Source organism: Aquila chrysaetos, chromosome 6 (assembly GCF_900496995.4).
Source record: "Aquila chrysaetos chrysaetos chromosome 6, bAquChr1.4, whole genome shotgun sequence".
In the NCBI taxonomy this organism is placed as follows: domain Eukaryota; kingdom Metazoa; phylum Chordata; class Aves; order Accipitriformes; family Accipitridae; genus Aquila; species Aquila chrysaetos.
Window position 1 is genome coordinate 25,879,587 of NC_044009.1, and position 17,359 is coordinate 25,896,945.

Consider the following 17,359-nt stretch of genomic DNA (forward strand, 5'->3'; position numbering starts at 1 on the left):
CAGACCCTTGCACAGAAGCAAGGAGTAATATTTACATTCTAAGTGAGCAAGTGGCCTTGGCAGCTGTGTGTAAAACTCCCACTATCAAAATACCTTTTGCTGTATGTAAAGAAATAGGACTTTGTAGATGCTAGTTTCTAGACATTCAAGCCAAAATAACTTGAGATTGCTTTTGGTGTGGCTATTGGAAAGGAGTAAGCTGGCCCTTGCAAGATGCCAAGGCCTCCAAGATGGTATTTTGCTGAAGGTAGCACAGGATCAACTTGCCTTGGGTTTCTCTGGTTATGATTGCACAAAATGTGTGCAATTGTTCTATTAGGTAAGCCAGCAAACTTAATTAGTGTGTAATCTTCCTTCTGTCACCATATTCACATTGCATCCTAGGTAGTCCAGGGCTTGTTAGTTGTTTGCAACACTTGGAAATGGGAAGGAATTTTTTTTTGGCCCTTGACACATAAGCTGGTATCTAGGGATTTTAGTTGCTTTCTTTCAAAGTGTTGGAGACCAGCCACAGCTAAAGCTGTGAGGTGATGGTCTGGCTAATAAGTTCCTCTGGTCCCTGGCTACTCTGCTTTCATATATGCAGGGTTAAACCATTCACCAGACTTAAATTCAGGAAGGAATTTACCCCAGGGTAGCCTGTGACCATGGTGAGGTTTTTTTGTCCTTCTCTGTCCTTTCAGCTTGTTTCCACAGGGGACCTTCAATATAATGAATCCCCTGCTGTAAAAGGCCCAGGCAGTGACTTGATCTCTTCTGCTCCTTTTTTGTAGTATAGGCTCCCTTACCACAGGCCTTAAATTTGCAGCTGTGCTAGGAATATTCTTGTGTAGGGTATATCTTAAAGACTCTTCCAGACTAAATATGTAGTGTGTGTTTATATGCTTTGGTCTGCCTGGGTTCTTACAAGTTCTAACAGTCAGTGAAGATTCATGGATGGGTGTTCAGGCTTAGAACTGCCCCTCTCCTCTGCTGTCACTTAGGTTAGCTGTGCTAGAGCTAGCATGCGTAGACTCATGCTATAGCTGTCTCTGTTTTGCAGATGCTCAAAAACACCTGTCATTACTACACAAGATGCATCGTAGAAGTGTTCTCCTTCCTCCACCAAACGGACTTTTCACTCAAAGCCATCCCTTACTGTCCATCATCTTATTGTCAGCAATCAGTGAAGTTACTGTACTTGCACTTCAAAGCATTCTGCTTCAGTTAAGAAGTTGCTTAATGAATGATTTCATTATGACGCAGTGCTCAGCAGATCTGGATCTGCAGCATGGCTCCTGAAAGCAATCAGCGTGTCAGCAAAAAACAAAAACCATGGCAGCAACGAAGCTTTAAGGATGTCTACGTGTTGGTAGTTTCTGGTGATCTGTCTGAACTTAATTCCCTCTCAGCTGAAAGGGTAAGGTTGTCCTGAGAACGCCTGCTATAGCAACTTGAGGCCTAACTCCTCTTGGTTTGGGGAAGAATGCAAATGGAGGGAAGTAACTAAAGGGAAATGGGCTTAGGAAAGCTCCAACTGCTGCTAGAGCTGGGATTCTTGCAAAACACTAGCACTGTGGCCTCCCAGAAGTTAGATGTTGGCTGCAGCACAGTGCCTACTTCTAAGTGGAATGTGAAACCAAGGCTGTGCCCTTCCCTGTGCCCTTGTGAATCCAGGGACTCTGCTAGTCTAACTCCTGACACAGAAAGGGTATAGAGACCTGAATGATGGCTAGTGTTGTGAAACTTGAAAGCAGAGTTTTAAAGATCCTGCAGCGCTGTGTAAACAGGGTGCTGTTAAAGTATGTGTGAGACTTGTGGGGGCCCGCTTGCACGCTGAATGGGTTGTAGACTCTTTAACATAATGGGTCTCTCTTCTAGTTTTGAACACCAGACCCCAGGGAAAGTTGCTACTTCTCTGTGCTATGGAGGGTCAACATGAGTTCATGTCTACAGTGTGAGGTCCTGGCTAAACAAAAGAGTGTAGTGTAGGCCCTGAGCTGGAAATAGGGGCGATGCAGTCCTGTGCAGAACTCTGGACTTAATGCCAAATGGCAGCAGGAGCTATTGGGCACCAGGACTGTTTTCTTCATCATGAAGTAAATAAGCAACTGAAAGATTTATTTTTTTATCTGTAGCATTACAAATGGTTATTGACAGAAATAATTCTTATTAATGAGATGGTAAATACTGTAAATGCTTTGCTCTGTCTTAAGTCATCTAGTGTCACCGCTTCAGGCTTGGTATGCAGTATTTCCATGATGATACTGTGGCTGTGAACTTGTCAGTCTATTCACAGGAGAACTACTTCTGAGGAGGACGTTGCTTTTATGGGGCCATTAAGGATGTAAGGTACACCCTGTAATAAATTCAAGCACAGAGTTGGTCCCATGGACTCAGTTACAGGTGTTTTTTTGGATTTTCATTATCATAAATGAAGAACGTATTTCTTTTTTTTTTTTTTTTTTTCCCCCTCTAAGGTCTGAAATCATATTTTTCTTCAAAGATGCTATTTTTAAATTTATCTGAGACTCCAAATGAAAATTCAGCTTGGCAATTTAGATGCAGGTGTTCTCTGAGCTTGGGTGTTACCAGCTCACCTCCTCTGACTTCAGGGGAATTACTCCTACCAGTAAAGCAAGCACAGGCTCTGAAGCCCACTGTAGTCAAGACACTTTCTGACTCTGCTGGGCTTTAAATCAAAAGCTAAAAGCATTGCAAGAAAAGGGAGCCTAATCCATGTAGGCTCTAAAACTCCTTGGCCTTAATAAAGTATTAATGGCACTACTCATTGATATATAGCTTAGGAAAGTGCTGGTTAGGAAGTATCCACTGTTGGTTGGAAGGATCCAACTTCTGCAGTCATGGCACCCCAGTTGGTGAATCACCTGTGTTCACTAGGCCTCAGGAGGTACTGCTGTTCTCAGATGTGTGGCTATTCATAGAAAACCCAGCTTCCTTCAAGTATGTTACAAGACTGGATGTCCTTGTAGTAAAAGTCACCCTGGAGAGAAGGGCAGTTATCCATGAACTCCAACAACCCGCCTCTGAAGTCATTCCTCTCATAGATCTGTAGCCAGCTGTGCTCCTGGATCTGTGAAGGCAAATCCAGGCAAGGATGCACAAAGGGTGTCAAGTGGCAGTTCTAGGTGACTACAGCTTGCTAGATGCAATGCTGATGCTAGCAATGCAACAGTGAGTAGCCACTAGTATGTGCAGAGAAGTCAGTTTAACAGGAATAAATCTGACTGGGTCCTAATTTAAAGCAGCAGTGTTGTAAGTCCTTTCTACTCTGGCGAGAGCAGAACTGCAGTTGCTTTGAAAGAGTTTCAGTAGGGCAGGAAGTGGAAGTGGGGTCCAGCCAAGATCACCACACTTCAACTGTACATGCAGGTAAGAAATAAGCTCATTGATACACCTAGATGGCCACAGTAGTCATGTGCCCTCGGTGTTCCTAGGTGTTGATGTAATAACTGGATAAGGCTCTGGCTGGGACAGAGGGGAGGGTTTTTTTATCCTATTTTTGTTGCACAGCCTTAGGTGGGCAGGTTTTTTTGGTTTTCATCTACAAGATGATAAACTGTAAGACTGTCTCTGGCTCTTGCATCTAGCACAGCAAAGATCTGCTGTAGAAAAATACTTTCTGCTCTTGCATCAGTGCTCAATACAGTTTTTGCAGGTGCTCAAGTGCAGTTGTATAGACATAAGAGTACTGCTGCTGTGCAAAGACCAACACCTTACTCAGTTTAAAAAAACCCACAACAATGTGTCCTAATTTTAGGATATTTTTTCCTACCCCCATACTAATTCTCAGTTTCTCTACTGCTTCTCAGATACCTCCCATCAGTCCATCTTGTTCCCACCTTCCACATCTGTGACTTCTTTCCCTCTACAGCTTGAAAGGACACAAGAGTGTCTGCCCTAGCTTTCAGCACTTGGACCCAGAACTTGGCTTAGCTGAGTGAAGCCCAGAACTGCATGTCAGTGAAAAAAATAGCTGCATTATGCTATGCAGATGGAATGTATCTGGAAACTTGCTGTGATGGTCTATGAAGCTTCTACTGGGCAGGGAAACTGAATTGTACATAAAGCATACAACATGGATGAACTTAATTTTTCATGAACGTTGGAGGGACACATTCCAGCATCAAGGCTATTCCAGGGCCAAATCTCAAATCCTTAACCTTATGTGTGAGTATTTGAATCTTTCACATCTTGGCAATGTCTCCCCTCTTAGTAAAACTCTTCCAGGGAATGTGTCTAGGAGGGGAAAACACAGATGTATTCTGGGCTGAGGTATTCAGAAAAAAATCTATCATGAGGCAAATATGCCTTCATTTGCAGCTCAAATACATGGTGGTGTTTCTACAATGGGATGTGTCAGGTTGCCTCTGTAGTAGTGTAGTCACCAGTTTTGCCTACCTTGAACAAGTAGCATTGACTGGGGCATGGGAGATGTGGTTTGGTTCTCAGCTGTGTACTAAACTTCCTTGTGTAGATCATGTATAGCCAGAGTAGTTTTGAGAAGAGAGGTGAAGTTAAGTGCTTTTATATATGTAAAATAGTAGATAAACATAATATTAAAATAAAAATTAATATAATAAACTCCGCCCCTCCCCCCAAGCACTAACCAACCATTCATTTGGCTGAGAATCCCAATTGACTTATCTGCCTCTTTGGGAGTTTAAACCCCATTAGGTGAACTTGGCAGGTGTCCTTTCTACTACCCTCTTTCTATGTAGAGGTCTCTGGGGAAGTTGTTACTCATGCCAGAGCTGTCAAAATGGGGTGTAGTGCTCAGATTCTAATATAGGCAGTAACATACATGGACACAATATGGAAAACTTACTGCTGTGATGATACAAGACCTAATGGAGTCATTGAAGCCCATCCAGTGCTGGTAGTCAGGATATTCTCCCTTCCTCAGGCAGTGCTGATGGCCTACGTAGTTGGGACATTCATAGATCCAGCAGCCAGTTTCCACCTTGGCAGAGTTGCAGCAGTTGAGGTGGGCACACAGGTCTGGCTGGTCTGTGGTGGCTTCACAGGGGCAGGCCTCAAAGTTTCTGTCCTCAAAGAAAGTGATCTGCAATAAAACAAAAGTAACCCCAGTCGCACTGGAAGGTATTTGAAAGCTGGCTTTGTTTTGCCTAGATTGTACAAAACAATCCAAAGACTGCAAGGGTCCATAGGGGCACTTTACCAGGCCCAAAGACTAGCAAAGCCCTTATGTCCATTTTCTATAGGGTGCACAGATAGTTACTGGTGTTGTCATTTCTCTAGTACTATAACTGACAGGTGGATGTCCCTTTGGGACTCTGGGAAGTGGGGGGTAACTTTCATCATGACTTCATGCTGGAAATAGCCTGTCAGCAGCTTCATGGCAAGCTTTTGGGAGCATTTGGAGAAAGTGAAACCCAGATTGCTCATTGACTGAAAGCTCTGTGAACGACTTCTGTGTATCACACAATTATTCAACTTTGTCCCCATCTCTTGCACCCAGGCCTGGACTCCTAGAAATCTTCTGCAATGTAGAATACAGACGAAGGAAGGAATAATTCTCCTACATCTGAATTGTGCTAAAGCTTTCACCTGTCTTAATGATACAGGAACAAAACAAGACTCTTGTGTCTAACCCAAGTTAATCACTGAGCCCTCTAGGTCCTATTGGGCAGGTATATCTCAGGCATTGTTTAGTGATATTTATTACATTTGTTTCTAATAGAGTATTTCAACCTTATTTTCCTGTACATCTTGGAAGGCTAAGAATAAATAAACTTTAGGTCTCTTTAAGCAACTGACAAACTCAAAGGGAAACTAGCCAGACAGAAAAATAAAACCAGAAGATTTTTTTTTTATGTGTAAATGTTTTAGCATTTGAAAGCTTCCATAGGCTTTCTTTAAAAACCTTATCAGAGCTAGATAATAAAAAAACCGCTTGAAGTTTCCCCTCTGCTAATTTGTTGTTAGACCAACAAACTATGTTTGCAAACATACTTACCTACAAGGAGCTACCTATGCATGTGTTAGGTTGTTTGTCAGTGTTCCATTCACTCAGCTGTTCTTACCTTTGCCATTTTTGCCAGGGTTTAGCTATGAGACCTCAGCATGCAGGAGTCATCAGCAGTCCTTTATATAGAATGCAGAGTGCTGCATCCACAGGAATAGGATAAAAGAGAATTTTTTTCTCAGTAAGAGAATGAATGTTTTTTCCCTTCCCTCTCTCCATTGTCATTCTCTAAACAAAAGGCAGTAGCAGTAGTTTGTGGGGTACCAACTTTATTGTTACCATCAGTAAGCAGAGGATCAGAGTGAAGTGTAGGTCGAGCAATATTTCTGTTATTTTACCGATGGAACATGTGCAAGTGAATGTGCTGGAAATGCTACAGCAGAATTGTTTCATGTAACTTTATTTTTAATCTCTCTCTGTTCCCTCATTATATGAGACAAAGCTTTTTTTACGGCATATGGATTCCCAGTGATGATACTGTAAAACAGTTTTCAGAGTATGCTAATAAAAACTGTCCTGATTTTCAAGAGCCTTCAGACCAGGTATTGCTGCCTGTTTCCTTTAGCAGTAAAAGTATGTGTATGAGAGAGAAAATGATGTAATAAAAAAAGTGTGGTAATGGATGTTTACATCCATCCAGGCTTCACTGCTGAAATTCTATATTAATGTAATTCAGAGTTCATAGATAAAGAGACTAGAAGTTGGAGGATGGATACCAACTTGTTTAAAGCAGAGAAAAGCCTTTTTAAATCTGCACAGAGAAACGTTTCACTTGAGAGATGTACAGATTTTTGGAGCTCAGGTAGGAGTCGTTGAGGCAAAATGCAACAGCCTCTTAATTTCTTCAGCTGAAGAAACTTTAATAGCAGTTGAACTTAAAAAAAATGTTGTTTAGGAAGAACGTTGTGGTAAGTTTTCAGTCTGATCTGATTAATCCCAAAGATGCTCAGGACTGTGTTCATTCTGGGCCTTCATTTTATATGGTGTAGTATAATTCTCAGTCATTCAATACGTTACAGTGGTCTTTAGAAGTCTGGGCAATAGGCAGCCTCAAAGCCAGGGCTGTTTTGAATTTATTGGAAGGGCACGCTGAAGCTGATGTACTCTGGTGCTATTTGGGTAAAGTTATTCTGCTGCTGATCATCTTTGGGTTCTAGCAGGAAATTTTTTTCTCAGTTTATGTCTCATTTGACTAATGTCAGGGAGGTAACTTTAGTAAAAGTTTTGTGCTACCAGTGCTAGATCAGGCCTTTTAAGTATTTTCCATTCAGTCGAGTAATTACAAGGCCTAAGTACAAACCAATGTTAAAATATCAAGGAAATGTTATCTATTTGAAACAAACATAATCCAAGTCTGTTTTTCAAAGGAAAAAGATAAACAGCATAGTTTTGAGTTATTCTTCTGGAGTTTTAAATTTTTCTCCATAACTTCTTTTTTTCTTTTTTTTTTCCAGGGACCATTCCTTTCTCTCCTGCTTGCCTTCCTTTTCTCTCCTTCCACAACCACCTTTGAACCAACTTTCACAAAATCCTGTCATGTGCAGTGCCACATTTTCATATTTCCTGCTCATACTGCATGGAGCAATAGTGGATCTTTTTGTCTCACTGACTTCTTGTTGAACCAAAGTGCTATGTGTTTGTGCTTTCTTGCATGTGTCACTTTCACTATGAGTCTTGCACAGTGATTTCATGAAGCTACAAAACTTCAGGGGCAAATCTTTAGCTGGCCTGTTTTTACACAGCTCTAGTTGTGCTTCTAATGGGTGTTGTAAATGGTATCACTCCTGTCAGCCTCTGTCTTGGAAGTGCTTCCTCAGCCAGGAAATTGTAGCCTTTAACACTGAGAGCAAACCGAGGGAAGAGTGTGAATTCAGGTCGAGCAGTTTCTTTCGAATACCTCCATGCTTTCTTTGGATCAAAAATAACTTCTTCCTGATGGTTATAGCTAAACAAATTGAATTAACTTACAAGAACAACTTCTATGTGCAGGCCTGTGCTTGCATTTCTCAAAGATCTTTGACAGGCTCGAAAGTGTTACTCTTATTTTTGTTCTTTCTGTGATCATGCTTGCTTTATGGAGCCAGGTTGTCTTTTGGGTCCCGTATGGTCCTTCATAGTTTAATACAGTGGGCACTGGGCTTGGTGATGACGTTTGGAGCTTAAGAGACCAGAGTAGGGACAGTGATATGTGAATTCCTTATTGTAGCTACAGCTACAATAGTAGAGCTGCCATCATGGGTCAGACCAGCGGTGCAGCTAGTCAAGTAACTTGGCAGCAACTGCGACCATGAGTAGGCACTGCGGGAAGGGTAGGTATGAAGTAAATACATTTGATACTTCATTCAAACTTCAAGACCTCAAGTATTTTTAACTCAAGAGGTTTCCTGGGCAGGAGGTTACTTCTCTTAATAACCCTCAGTGGATTTGTCTTCCAAGTACTCATCCAGCTTCTCCTTGAATGTTGTAGACTTTCCCCTCCCAGGACCCTATGCCACAGACAGGCTGTGCACTGCAGGAAGGGCTGTGGGTTGATCTTAAACTCTGGAGCCAAAATATCTTGTTAGCGAAATGGTGTCCATGATCTGAGGAGTCTGGTTATTTACGTCAGTTCCAGTTGCCCTTAACTAGCATGCTGTTATGACAGCTACTTTTACGTGGAGATTGACTAATTTTGCACCCCAGAAAAACTCAAGCATAGGGATAATCTGAAAATAGCTGTGAGTGTTTGTGTAGAGAAACATGCCCTGCATGCCAGCAACTGTAGTGCCTGTTACCAATCATAAAACAAGCTACAGAAACCTAGAAGGCTTGTTAGCGAAAACTTGGATGCTCTCTGTGAATTCCCAGTGCTCTCTCCTCTAGCACCCTTGTTCTTAATATCTGCTTGAGATTCTCGGAGCATTTGCAAACAAAAGGAAGTAAAATCTCTTAGTGCGCTGTGAGAACTAGGAATTGCCACCATTCCTGTCTCAGGTGGAGAGATTTTGAGAGGTTTAGGCACTCCCAAACTCTAGGATGCAGCACAGTCAAGAATCCAGACATCCTAACTATTGCTCTGATCACTGAATAGTACATTTCTGTTCATTCTTGCCTTTGACCAAAGGAATGCCAGCATGTAACTTACACATCACTACGTAGCCATATTTCTCAATTGCACTAATTAAACTAGATACTTCATTGGAGTATGTAGGCATATGTTAATTGCTGTATGGGGAGCTGGTCTGTTTTTTCTTTATTTTATTCTTGCTGAAGGCAAATTAAATATTTTGGTTCCCTGTTCTAAGCAGAGAAGTAGATACTGTCCTTGAACTGCTGTGTTATTTTGCAAACCTGGGTTAGCAGGCTAACCTAGGCGTGCTAACACACATATTGCTTACATTGTGTGGTTCCTATAAATGCACAATATTAGGCATTTGTGAACAAGAGGAAACATGCTTTTTCACACCTCTGCCTTGAGAGCTGAATTGTTCATGCTCCATTTCTCTCTGGCTGAAGCATGGTATTCTTATGTACACCAGACATTTGCAGCAGCTGAACAGCCTACTTTGTGCAGTAAAGGACAGGCAGGAGGGCAGACATAGTGTCCCATGTACAAGAGAAAGGACGAGAAGGGCAAAGAACAGTTCTATTTTCCTCTCCAGTGTTGTCAGGGAAAGGCTGGTGAGGATCACTAACAGGCTATTACTGATGGGTCATGTGAGTGTGAAATAATGGCTAAATGAGGTCTCTGACATTAGCAAGTGGAGAAGTGAGTTTTAAGCAGTCTACCTCACTGCTGTAGAAGTTGTTTGGTTTTATTCAAGGACACCATTATCAGAATGTTTACGAGGCAAAACAAAATCAAAGCCTACCATTTAAAGCCCAGATGAAATGATTTAAAATTAAACATATGCTAGATGAGGTTGCAGAGTGTCCTAGTAGTTCTGTGCTCTCTACTGCTTTATCTTTCCAAAAGTGTCCAGCACCTTGCTGAAGAGCAGTAGTATATTTGCCTAACTATGCATGGAAAAAAAATATCTAGACTCCACTACCTAAATGAGAAGAGGTATGTTAAAATGTGAGATCCCTTAACTGTGTTTTGTTATATTTTATTATGGCTCTCATTCATTATTGCACAGAGTGCCTGCTGGCACAGGATTCAGAGATGATTAGTAGGCATATACATAATTACCTGAATGATAATTAATGCTGCAATAGAATTTTTCCAGCACAACAAGATGATGTCCTGTTTCTAATCCACACTGGTCTGCTTATTAATTTTTTTTGCATGCAGAAGAAGCTGGCAACTAAGGGATTTGGCTCAATCTCCTGCTGCAGCAGATCAGTGCAGCTCTGAAGTTAGTGGATGCAGGGTGATTGATACCAGGTAAACATTTCGTTCATGAAGTACAGGTTCACTAAAACATGCTATATAAAGGTGGTGTGATTCAAAGATGTGGCAAAATTCTTTCTGGAGGAATAAGCTGAGATAAGACTGCAAAGCTTTGCTGGACTGGGGGTAGCATGGAGCAGGTTGTTTGGATGAAGAATTTGATGCCAAATACAGTGTTCACCTTGTTCTAAGTTCCTCTGCATCTTTCTGTCCTTTTCCTCCTCAGTCAGTACTTCACTGGATATAACTATTAATGGGACTTACTTTTCTGTTCTACTGTACATGATAATTTAAATAACTGTTAAATGTCCAACTGCATATTGTTAACCCTGGTAAGTATAAAGTTGGAATCTATTCTTAGATCAAAACTTGTGAAACTGGGGAAAACTTAGATGAAAGAATCAGACCTTCCCATTAATAGCTATATCCAGTGAAGTAATAACTAAGGAGCTCTATACTGTCCACAGCTAGATAATTGTGAATATTTTTTGAAGTATTCCCTCTCTCCCCCTAAAATGTGAGAGAAATCGGATTTCCCTCTGGACTGCGCAACTTTAATTTGTTTGTAGTACTGAAGGAAGATTCGTTTGAACAAGGATTTTGGAATGCATTCACTGTTTGTTTAGTGTGGGAGTAATAACTCTGCAAGTCAGCCAGCCTCTGCAAAGAGACAATTTTGGCGTTTACTGCACCCCAGACAAGGACTCTTCTGTATTCCCTGGGTTTCAGTAAATACTGTCGGCCCCTGAAGCTGGGCATTTCATACAAGATCCAAGAGCCACCTAAAACATTGAGGGAGCAGATCTCAGGGAGATGGATGTAGCCTGGGACTGATGGGCAATCGTCAGTGAACTCCAACATTTGGCCTTGGAGCTCCTCTTTTCATAGAGCTGAATCTTGTGGGAAACAGAATTCTGCAGTCACAAACGCAGCAAAAATGTAGGAAAGATAGAAATTTAACTGATTCTGACATTACTGAACAAGACAGATGTACAGAAAAAGGCAACTTTCCCAGCTACTATGTGCGTTTCTGAGAAATTGTGTTCTAATCTGGAGATGGGATTGTGAAAAGAGTCACTGTTTTGAAGCTAATAGAGGAGGTTTACTTCTTACCCACATGGAGGAGCTCAGGAGTGCCAGCAAATGGGTATGATCACGTGTGGTAGGAAGTAAATGGAGGATGCTTTATGATTTGAAGAAATGTGATTTATAAGGACTCCATATTGTGACAATAGAAGAAAATGTATTCATGTGATTTTGAGATGATCTGTGGCACTGACTCGTGACCAAGCATGAATAATGTGGCCTTTTCAGAATTATGCTACTAAAAGACATTTACCACATTACTCCATATGCTCCCATTATACACTCGTGTGCAGGCAATTGCCATGTGGCAAACTGCTGAGCTATGTGAAGCACGGGCATGTGGAGTGTTCCTGCTGCTATGGCTCACACTGTATAGTATATCTCGCTAACCAGAGAAGTACTTTAGCAAGTATTAATTCTTTGCCTGATTTTAACCCACACAGCTTTTATGTTAGGAAAGCCATACCAATTGCAAATCTGATTTAACATGTTCTTGTGTTTTTGAATCATAACATAGTACGGTCATATGCAAGTTGCATACATGAGCCCACAGCAGAACTTTATATCAACTGGCCCTGCTAGCCCTTCTCTGGGTAATGTAAAAACATTCTCTACCTAGAAGTAGTCACTCAGCTTTCTTTTAGCATCTCCAAGTTATGAACAGGCTCTGGAAATAGCACTGATATTAAACAGATTATTTCCTTAATCTCTAGTGAAACTTTGCATTGCCTTACTGAACTCTGCCTGTCTCTCAAGTTACTTGAAGAGACTGTATAATTATATTCTTAAAGGATAAACTATACCCAATTTCTTAAACTGTGATACACTTCCAAGCAGTACTCACTTATAGGATTACAGGGCAAGACCTGATGGAGTCACAGAGACTGAACCACTTCTGGAAGTCAGAATAGTCTCCCCTTTTTAAAAAGTACTGGTGTCCTGAGTAACTGGGGTTCTCATAAACCATCCAGCTGCCTTTTTCCACCTGGATGGAATTGCATTGTTTCACATAGGACTGCGGGTCAAGGTGGTCACTGCTACATTCATAGCAGTGGCCCCAGAAGCTCTTGTCTTCATAAAAAAAATGATCTGCAGTATAAATATTTGCAAAGACTCATAGTCTATCCCAGTGTCTGTGTCAGAGCAGGGTACTGGCATACTGCGGCTTCCACTTACCTTTACCGTGTTTGGCACTCTGCTGAGGTGAAAGCCGAGAGCTGTGAGCAAACACTGTGGTTGCTTTTATATACCGTAGTCCTAATGCTGTGCATCTGCAAAAAGTAACACAAAAGGGTCCATTCTAAGCTGCGGGGAGAGCTCGTGTTTTGTCTTTATTGTAGTTATGGCATTTATTGCATTTACCATGTGGCACTCTTGTTTTTCTGGGTTTTGGGCTGCATTTGCTGATGCTAAGTGCAAGTGAATTATTGTGTAACTGTGGAGTGGACTACACTTTCAGCTGGTATCAACTGTTTCATGTGGTACACCTGACCCAATGGGGGATTTGTGTATAAGAATGGTTCCTTACAGAACCTCCTTTGCCTGAAAGCTATCGGACTCAGTGGACCTGAGCAGTTTCTGGTGTAAGTCTGTTCCTCTCCTTCCCCACTCTGTGTCAATTACCTCTTGCGTAAGCTTGTTGCATGGTAATCTTTCCTTTTGTGAGAGCAGAACTTTGCTTTAATTTCAATACTTTGTCATCCACTTTATCCTAGAAACAGGAAAAGTCTCCATCTCATGTGGTGGTGTTAGCTTTTGCCTACTAATCCCTTCTATTGTGTACAGATTTTAACACAGATGCGTTAGGAGGAAATAGGGATTAAAAATTTCAGTCCCTTCATGGTGTGTGGTTAAGTGCTGCATCCCTGAAGACTAAAAAGATTGAAATCAAATGGTTCTTCTTAGATGTTTATCAGTGTATCTGAATTACTGGCTAATGTTGTAAATCAGTTTGGGTCAGTTGGTTCAATTTTTTCCCTTTGAAAGTCTGTTTGAAAAGTTCAAAGGGAGCAGGCTGCATTAAACTCAAGTTGCTCTCTATCTGGAACCAGGAAGGATTTTTGTTTAATACTAAAGCAGAGTTTTTTAACACTAAAGCACAGCTAGTAGGTTACAGAAAACCTTATTCCTCCACTTTGGAACCTTTCTTCTGTCATTTTTTTCTTGTTTGGTGCAGGGCTGAAACAAACCTTGACTTGTTCTATTCTGATTATAATTTTCTTGCACCTAAATCTTAGACTCTTAAAAGCAAACTTCTTCATGGAATATGCAAAGTTGGTTATACAAATGTCTTGTATCACCAGTATGTGAGGCTTCAGATCAAAAGAAACTACTGCACTCCAGAAACAGATTTATAATCTTATGTATTTAGGGAAACTTATTCAAGCATGTAAAGATCTTGTCGACATGATTCATCAGTTAACTTGGCATGCAGATGAACACCTTTGTAGATCTAATTTATTTAAAAGAGCTCTATTTGCAACTACATAGTCTCCACCTTCAGTGGAACAAATGACTGTTTGTGGCTGTAAGGAGGGAGAGCAGGGCAAAGTTTGGGAGATTTAGTGGAGCGCAACTTTGCTTATGAGGTTTCAGGCCAAAGAAAAGGACTTTCAGTGCTGTAGCAAGAGAAGAAAGAGAAAGACAAGAGTGTCTTCTGGGGAAACGGATAGGGGGAATATGGAACCTCCACCTTCACATCCTTGCACCACAAACCACTCCACTGCTGTTGTTTTTGACTGTATCCTTATTAAATGACAGGGGCTAATGTGCACTCACCATTTCCAGACAGGTTAGATATATCCTCCTGTTCTCTTTAGTATATTCAGCCCTATTCTTCCAAGCTTTCTGGGTTACCTCAGACCACCTGCCTTCATCTGGTTGGATTTCCTTGTCATAATGTTTGCTTGACTGTTGTACTTGACTTGATGTATTGTTGCTATTACTGTAAGTACACTGTTCAGGGCTTGCTTTTTTTCTGCTGGCTGCGTGGGTTGCTAACCTGGACTCAGTGGAACTGCTAACAGGTAGTGTGAGCATGCAAGAAATACTTAATACAGAAAGTTAGTGCAAAGTTGTCACAGTGTTTTAATGTCACATCTGACTCTATTTCAAAGTGTAATCCCTTGTGTATAGAATCATAGAATCATTTAGGTTGGAAAAGATGCTTAAGATCAAGTCCAGCTGTATGGCAAACTGGTGGGTAGATCTTTGGGATGATGAATGATGTAGACAAACAGTTACTGCTGCATGGATTGCACATGAGTTCTTTGAACAAGGGATGTTAATGCAAGTCCCCATGAAAGGCCATAAAGTCTAGCCATGGATGTCTTTGGCAACCACATCCCATACTTGCTTCACATAAATGGACTATGTGTTTAGCACTGGCAGTGGGAATACCTGTGTGCAATTACCTGGGAGATCACTTCCATAACAGCACCTGACCTGGTGACAGTCTGAGCAGAATTTGGCAGTTTGTGTTCCCTCTGACTCTGCTTTGCTGCAAACAAACTCCTTTTTGGAGCTAGTGTGGGCTAGTTCCTGTTTTGAGCACCTCTAACCATTCTTAGATACAGAAAATGCAGCACAAATGCTTGGTCTTTCAACCATGACTCCCCTCATGGAGTCAGCATCCTTTACATTATTTTAGAGAGATTGAGTAAAACTGAATTTCTCATTGCTTTGCTTCTGGTATTTGCTCTTGTTGCTGGCTGCATCTTGAAGATATATAGCCCTATGCACTTAATACATTAGATTCCGTCCTGACAAAATTGATTCTTTTCAGAACAGATTGGTTATATTTTTTGTCCTACAGAAAAACCATCCTTTTACACAAAATGGGTATTTTGCCATTCCACGGTGGATGCTAGATGTTTCCACCTGACATTTGACTAGGAAAAAGCTCTTCACCAAAATGAGTGAGAATTTTCGGAATAGCTAGAGAATCAGTAGTGACATGTCTGAAGACGGGATTACTGTAGCAGAAATGAGGGGGAAATTGGGGCTTGCTTTCATGGGCAGTGCTCTAGTAACTGGCTATGGTCTAAAGACTCTGACTCTCAAGATTGTGTGGGGCAATTTAAGAAGTTAGCACCTCTGGTCCCGCAGGCAGTATGTTTGTGCCTCAGCTGCTGTGTTGTTCAAAGCCAAAAGAGTTAGCTGAAACAATCTGATTTCAGTGTCATAAACTGGGCTGTGAATTGCAGTATCAAGTTGCCACCATGAGTTCTGCTACTGGAGTCAGTCTCTGGGGTGCAATGGGCAGCTCTTAAATTGCCAAAGGGAAAGTGGATGATGCCCTGTTCAGTTCCCCACTTGCTTCACAAGGTCTCAGTACCATGATTTCAGGTACTTAGAAAGAGCAGACCCAGAATGGTCTCTTGCCTTTCCCACTGTGGATACTATTGCAGTGCAGTGGTAGGCACCAACTGTATGCATGTGACAACTGGTGCTAAGTGTGCACGTATGATCAGAGGTCTCTTCTGGGTCCTGTAGAACAAAATTTGTGTGTCTCCTCTGAGCTCTGAACTATGTCCATTGCTTTTTGTGTAGCTGAGAAGAGGATTTGAAGTTGTCCTGGCTAATTGGTCTGGTCACAGCAAAACCTTTTTTTTATTCAGGAGACAATATAGCTCAGGAAAGGAGGAAATTTCAGTCAAGGTGGCAGAAGGCTATCATTCACCAATCCCACTGTGTACACATCTACAAGCACCTTTCAGCTCCTTGATTTTGGCTGTCTGAAAATGTGAACATATGAATGGCAAACCATGATCTGCTGGCCTTGATTTTTGTGTGCAGACAATCAGACACCAGCCAGCCAACAGCGGAGGGAATAGTGAAGGGGCAGGTACCTGCACTCTGAAAATGAAATACTGGTTTTATGCTTGTTAGCATAGCAAGTTTTCTGTTGCTTACTCCTCGTAACTCCACCAGCCTTATCTGTAGAAACCAGGAAGTATTAGCCAATGAAAAGTGAAGAACATGGGAGTACTCTAATAGCAAAGGCAGCACTGGAATAACATGGCTAATCACCTATTTGTTAAAGTCTTACTGTTTACTTTATTGCAGGTCAGTGAACAAAAATCAGTCATGAGATGTTAATCTCTCTCTAGCTGTTTAATCTTAACCACCCCCTCGCCATTGTTCTCTTACTCACGTGCTCAGCAGCAATATCCCCTCCTCCCCTCTTGTAATGACCTCATTTCAAAGTACAATTTGTCTCTACTTTGGCTTTCAAGGGGTCAGCCTGATGCTGTTTGAGTTGGAATGAAATTTGCTCAGGTCCTGGCACTGGCTGCTCCTTACTGCTCTACTGAATTTGTTTGCACGAACAGAAACCTCTGTTTAGAAGCTGATGGATGCTCTGAGCTCCAGGAATGAGCCTGTGCTGAATGTGACAGGTCAGACCTGTCCCAGCAGTGAACACAGGCCATGGAGGAGAGGTAGGAACTGCTAAATGGGATTGGATAGTGCATTCCAGTAATCCCACTTCCTACAGAGTGAACAAAACAGGCCAAAACAGCTGGTGCTACAGAAATGCATGGCTAAAGAGTTCCTGTGTAAGGGAGGGTGATGTTGCTGTTTATCTTGAGTCCCCTCTAGCCTTCTAATCTGACTCCCTGGGCCTTGCATTTTGGCTCACATGCTTGAAAGGAAAGTGGGGGGATGCATGGTATGGCCGAGAAGCCCCATCAATATCAGCACAAAGACTCACCAGTTAATCTGTAATTTCTGAACGTTACCAAGCTGTGGTTAGGTCTTTCCCCATGGACAGCTCAGAATTGAAAGGACAGGTGTTTACAGCAAAAACATTCTATTTAGACCAATTTTAATAGGAAATTTGTGATATGTTAAAAAAACAAAAAAACCCTGTGAACCTGGTGAGCTGAGAGCAAGCTTTGAGTCCATGAGGA

At 41.6% G+C, this 17,359-nt stretch overlaps 1 protein-coding gene and 1 long non-coding RNA gene across 2 annotated transcripts; one reads left to right on the plus strand and one right to left on the minus strand.

The window, feature by feature from the left end:
* The first annotated feature begins 984 nt into the window (after positions 1-984).
* LOC121233382 lies at positions 985-10,988 on the plus strand. Its single transcript, XR_005932684.1, has 3 exons — positions 985-1,399; positions 3,813-4,170; positions 10,263-10,988. It is a non-coding gene; the product is annotated as an uncharacterized LOC121233382 (long non-coding RNA).
* A 15-nt stretch (positions 10,989-11,003) lies between these two features.
* On the minus strand, positions 11,004-14,344 carry LOC115343285 (gamma-crystallin D-like; the record flags this gene model as incomplete). Its single annotated transcript, XM_041124592.1, is given in 5 exon segments — positions 11,004-11,242; positions 11,245-11,275; positions 12,304-12,560; positions 12,624-12,718; positions 14,304-14,344. Coding segments are annotated over 5 exon segments (663 nt in total), but the record flags the coding sequence as incomplete, so codon positions are not given.
* Positions 14,345-17,359: the final 3,015 nt, after the last annotated feature.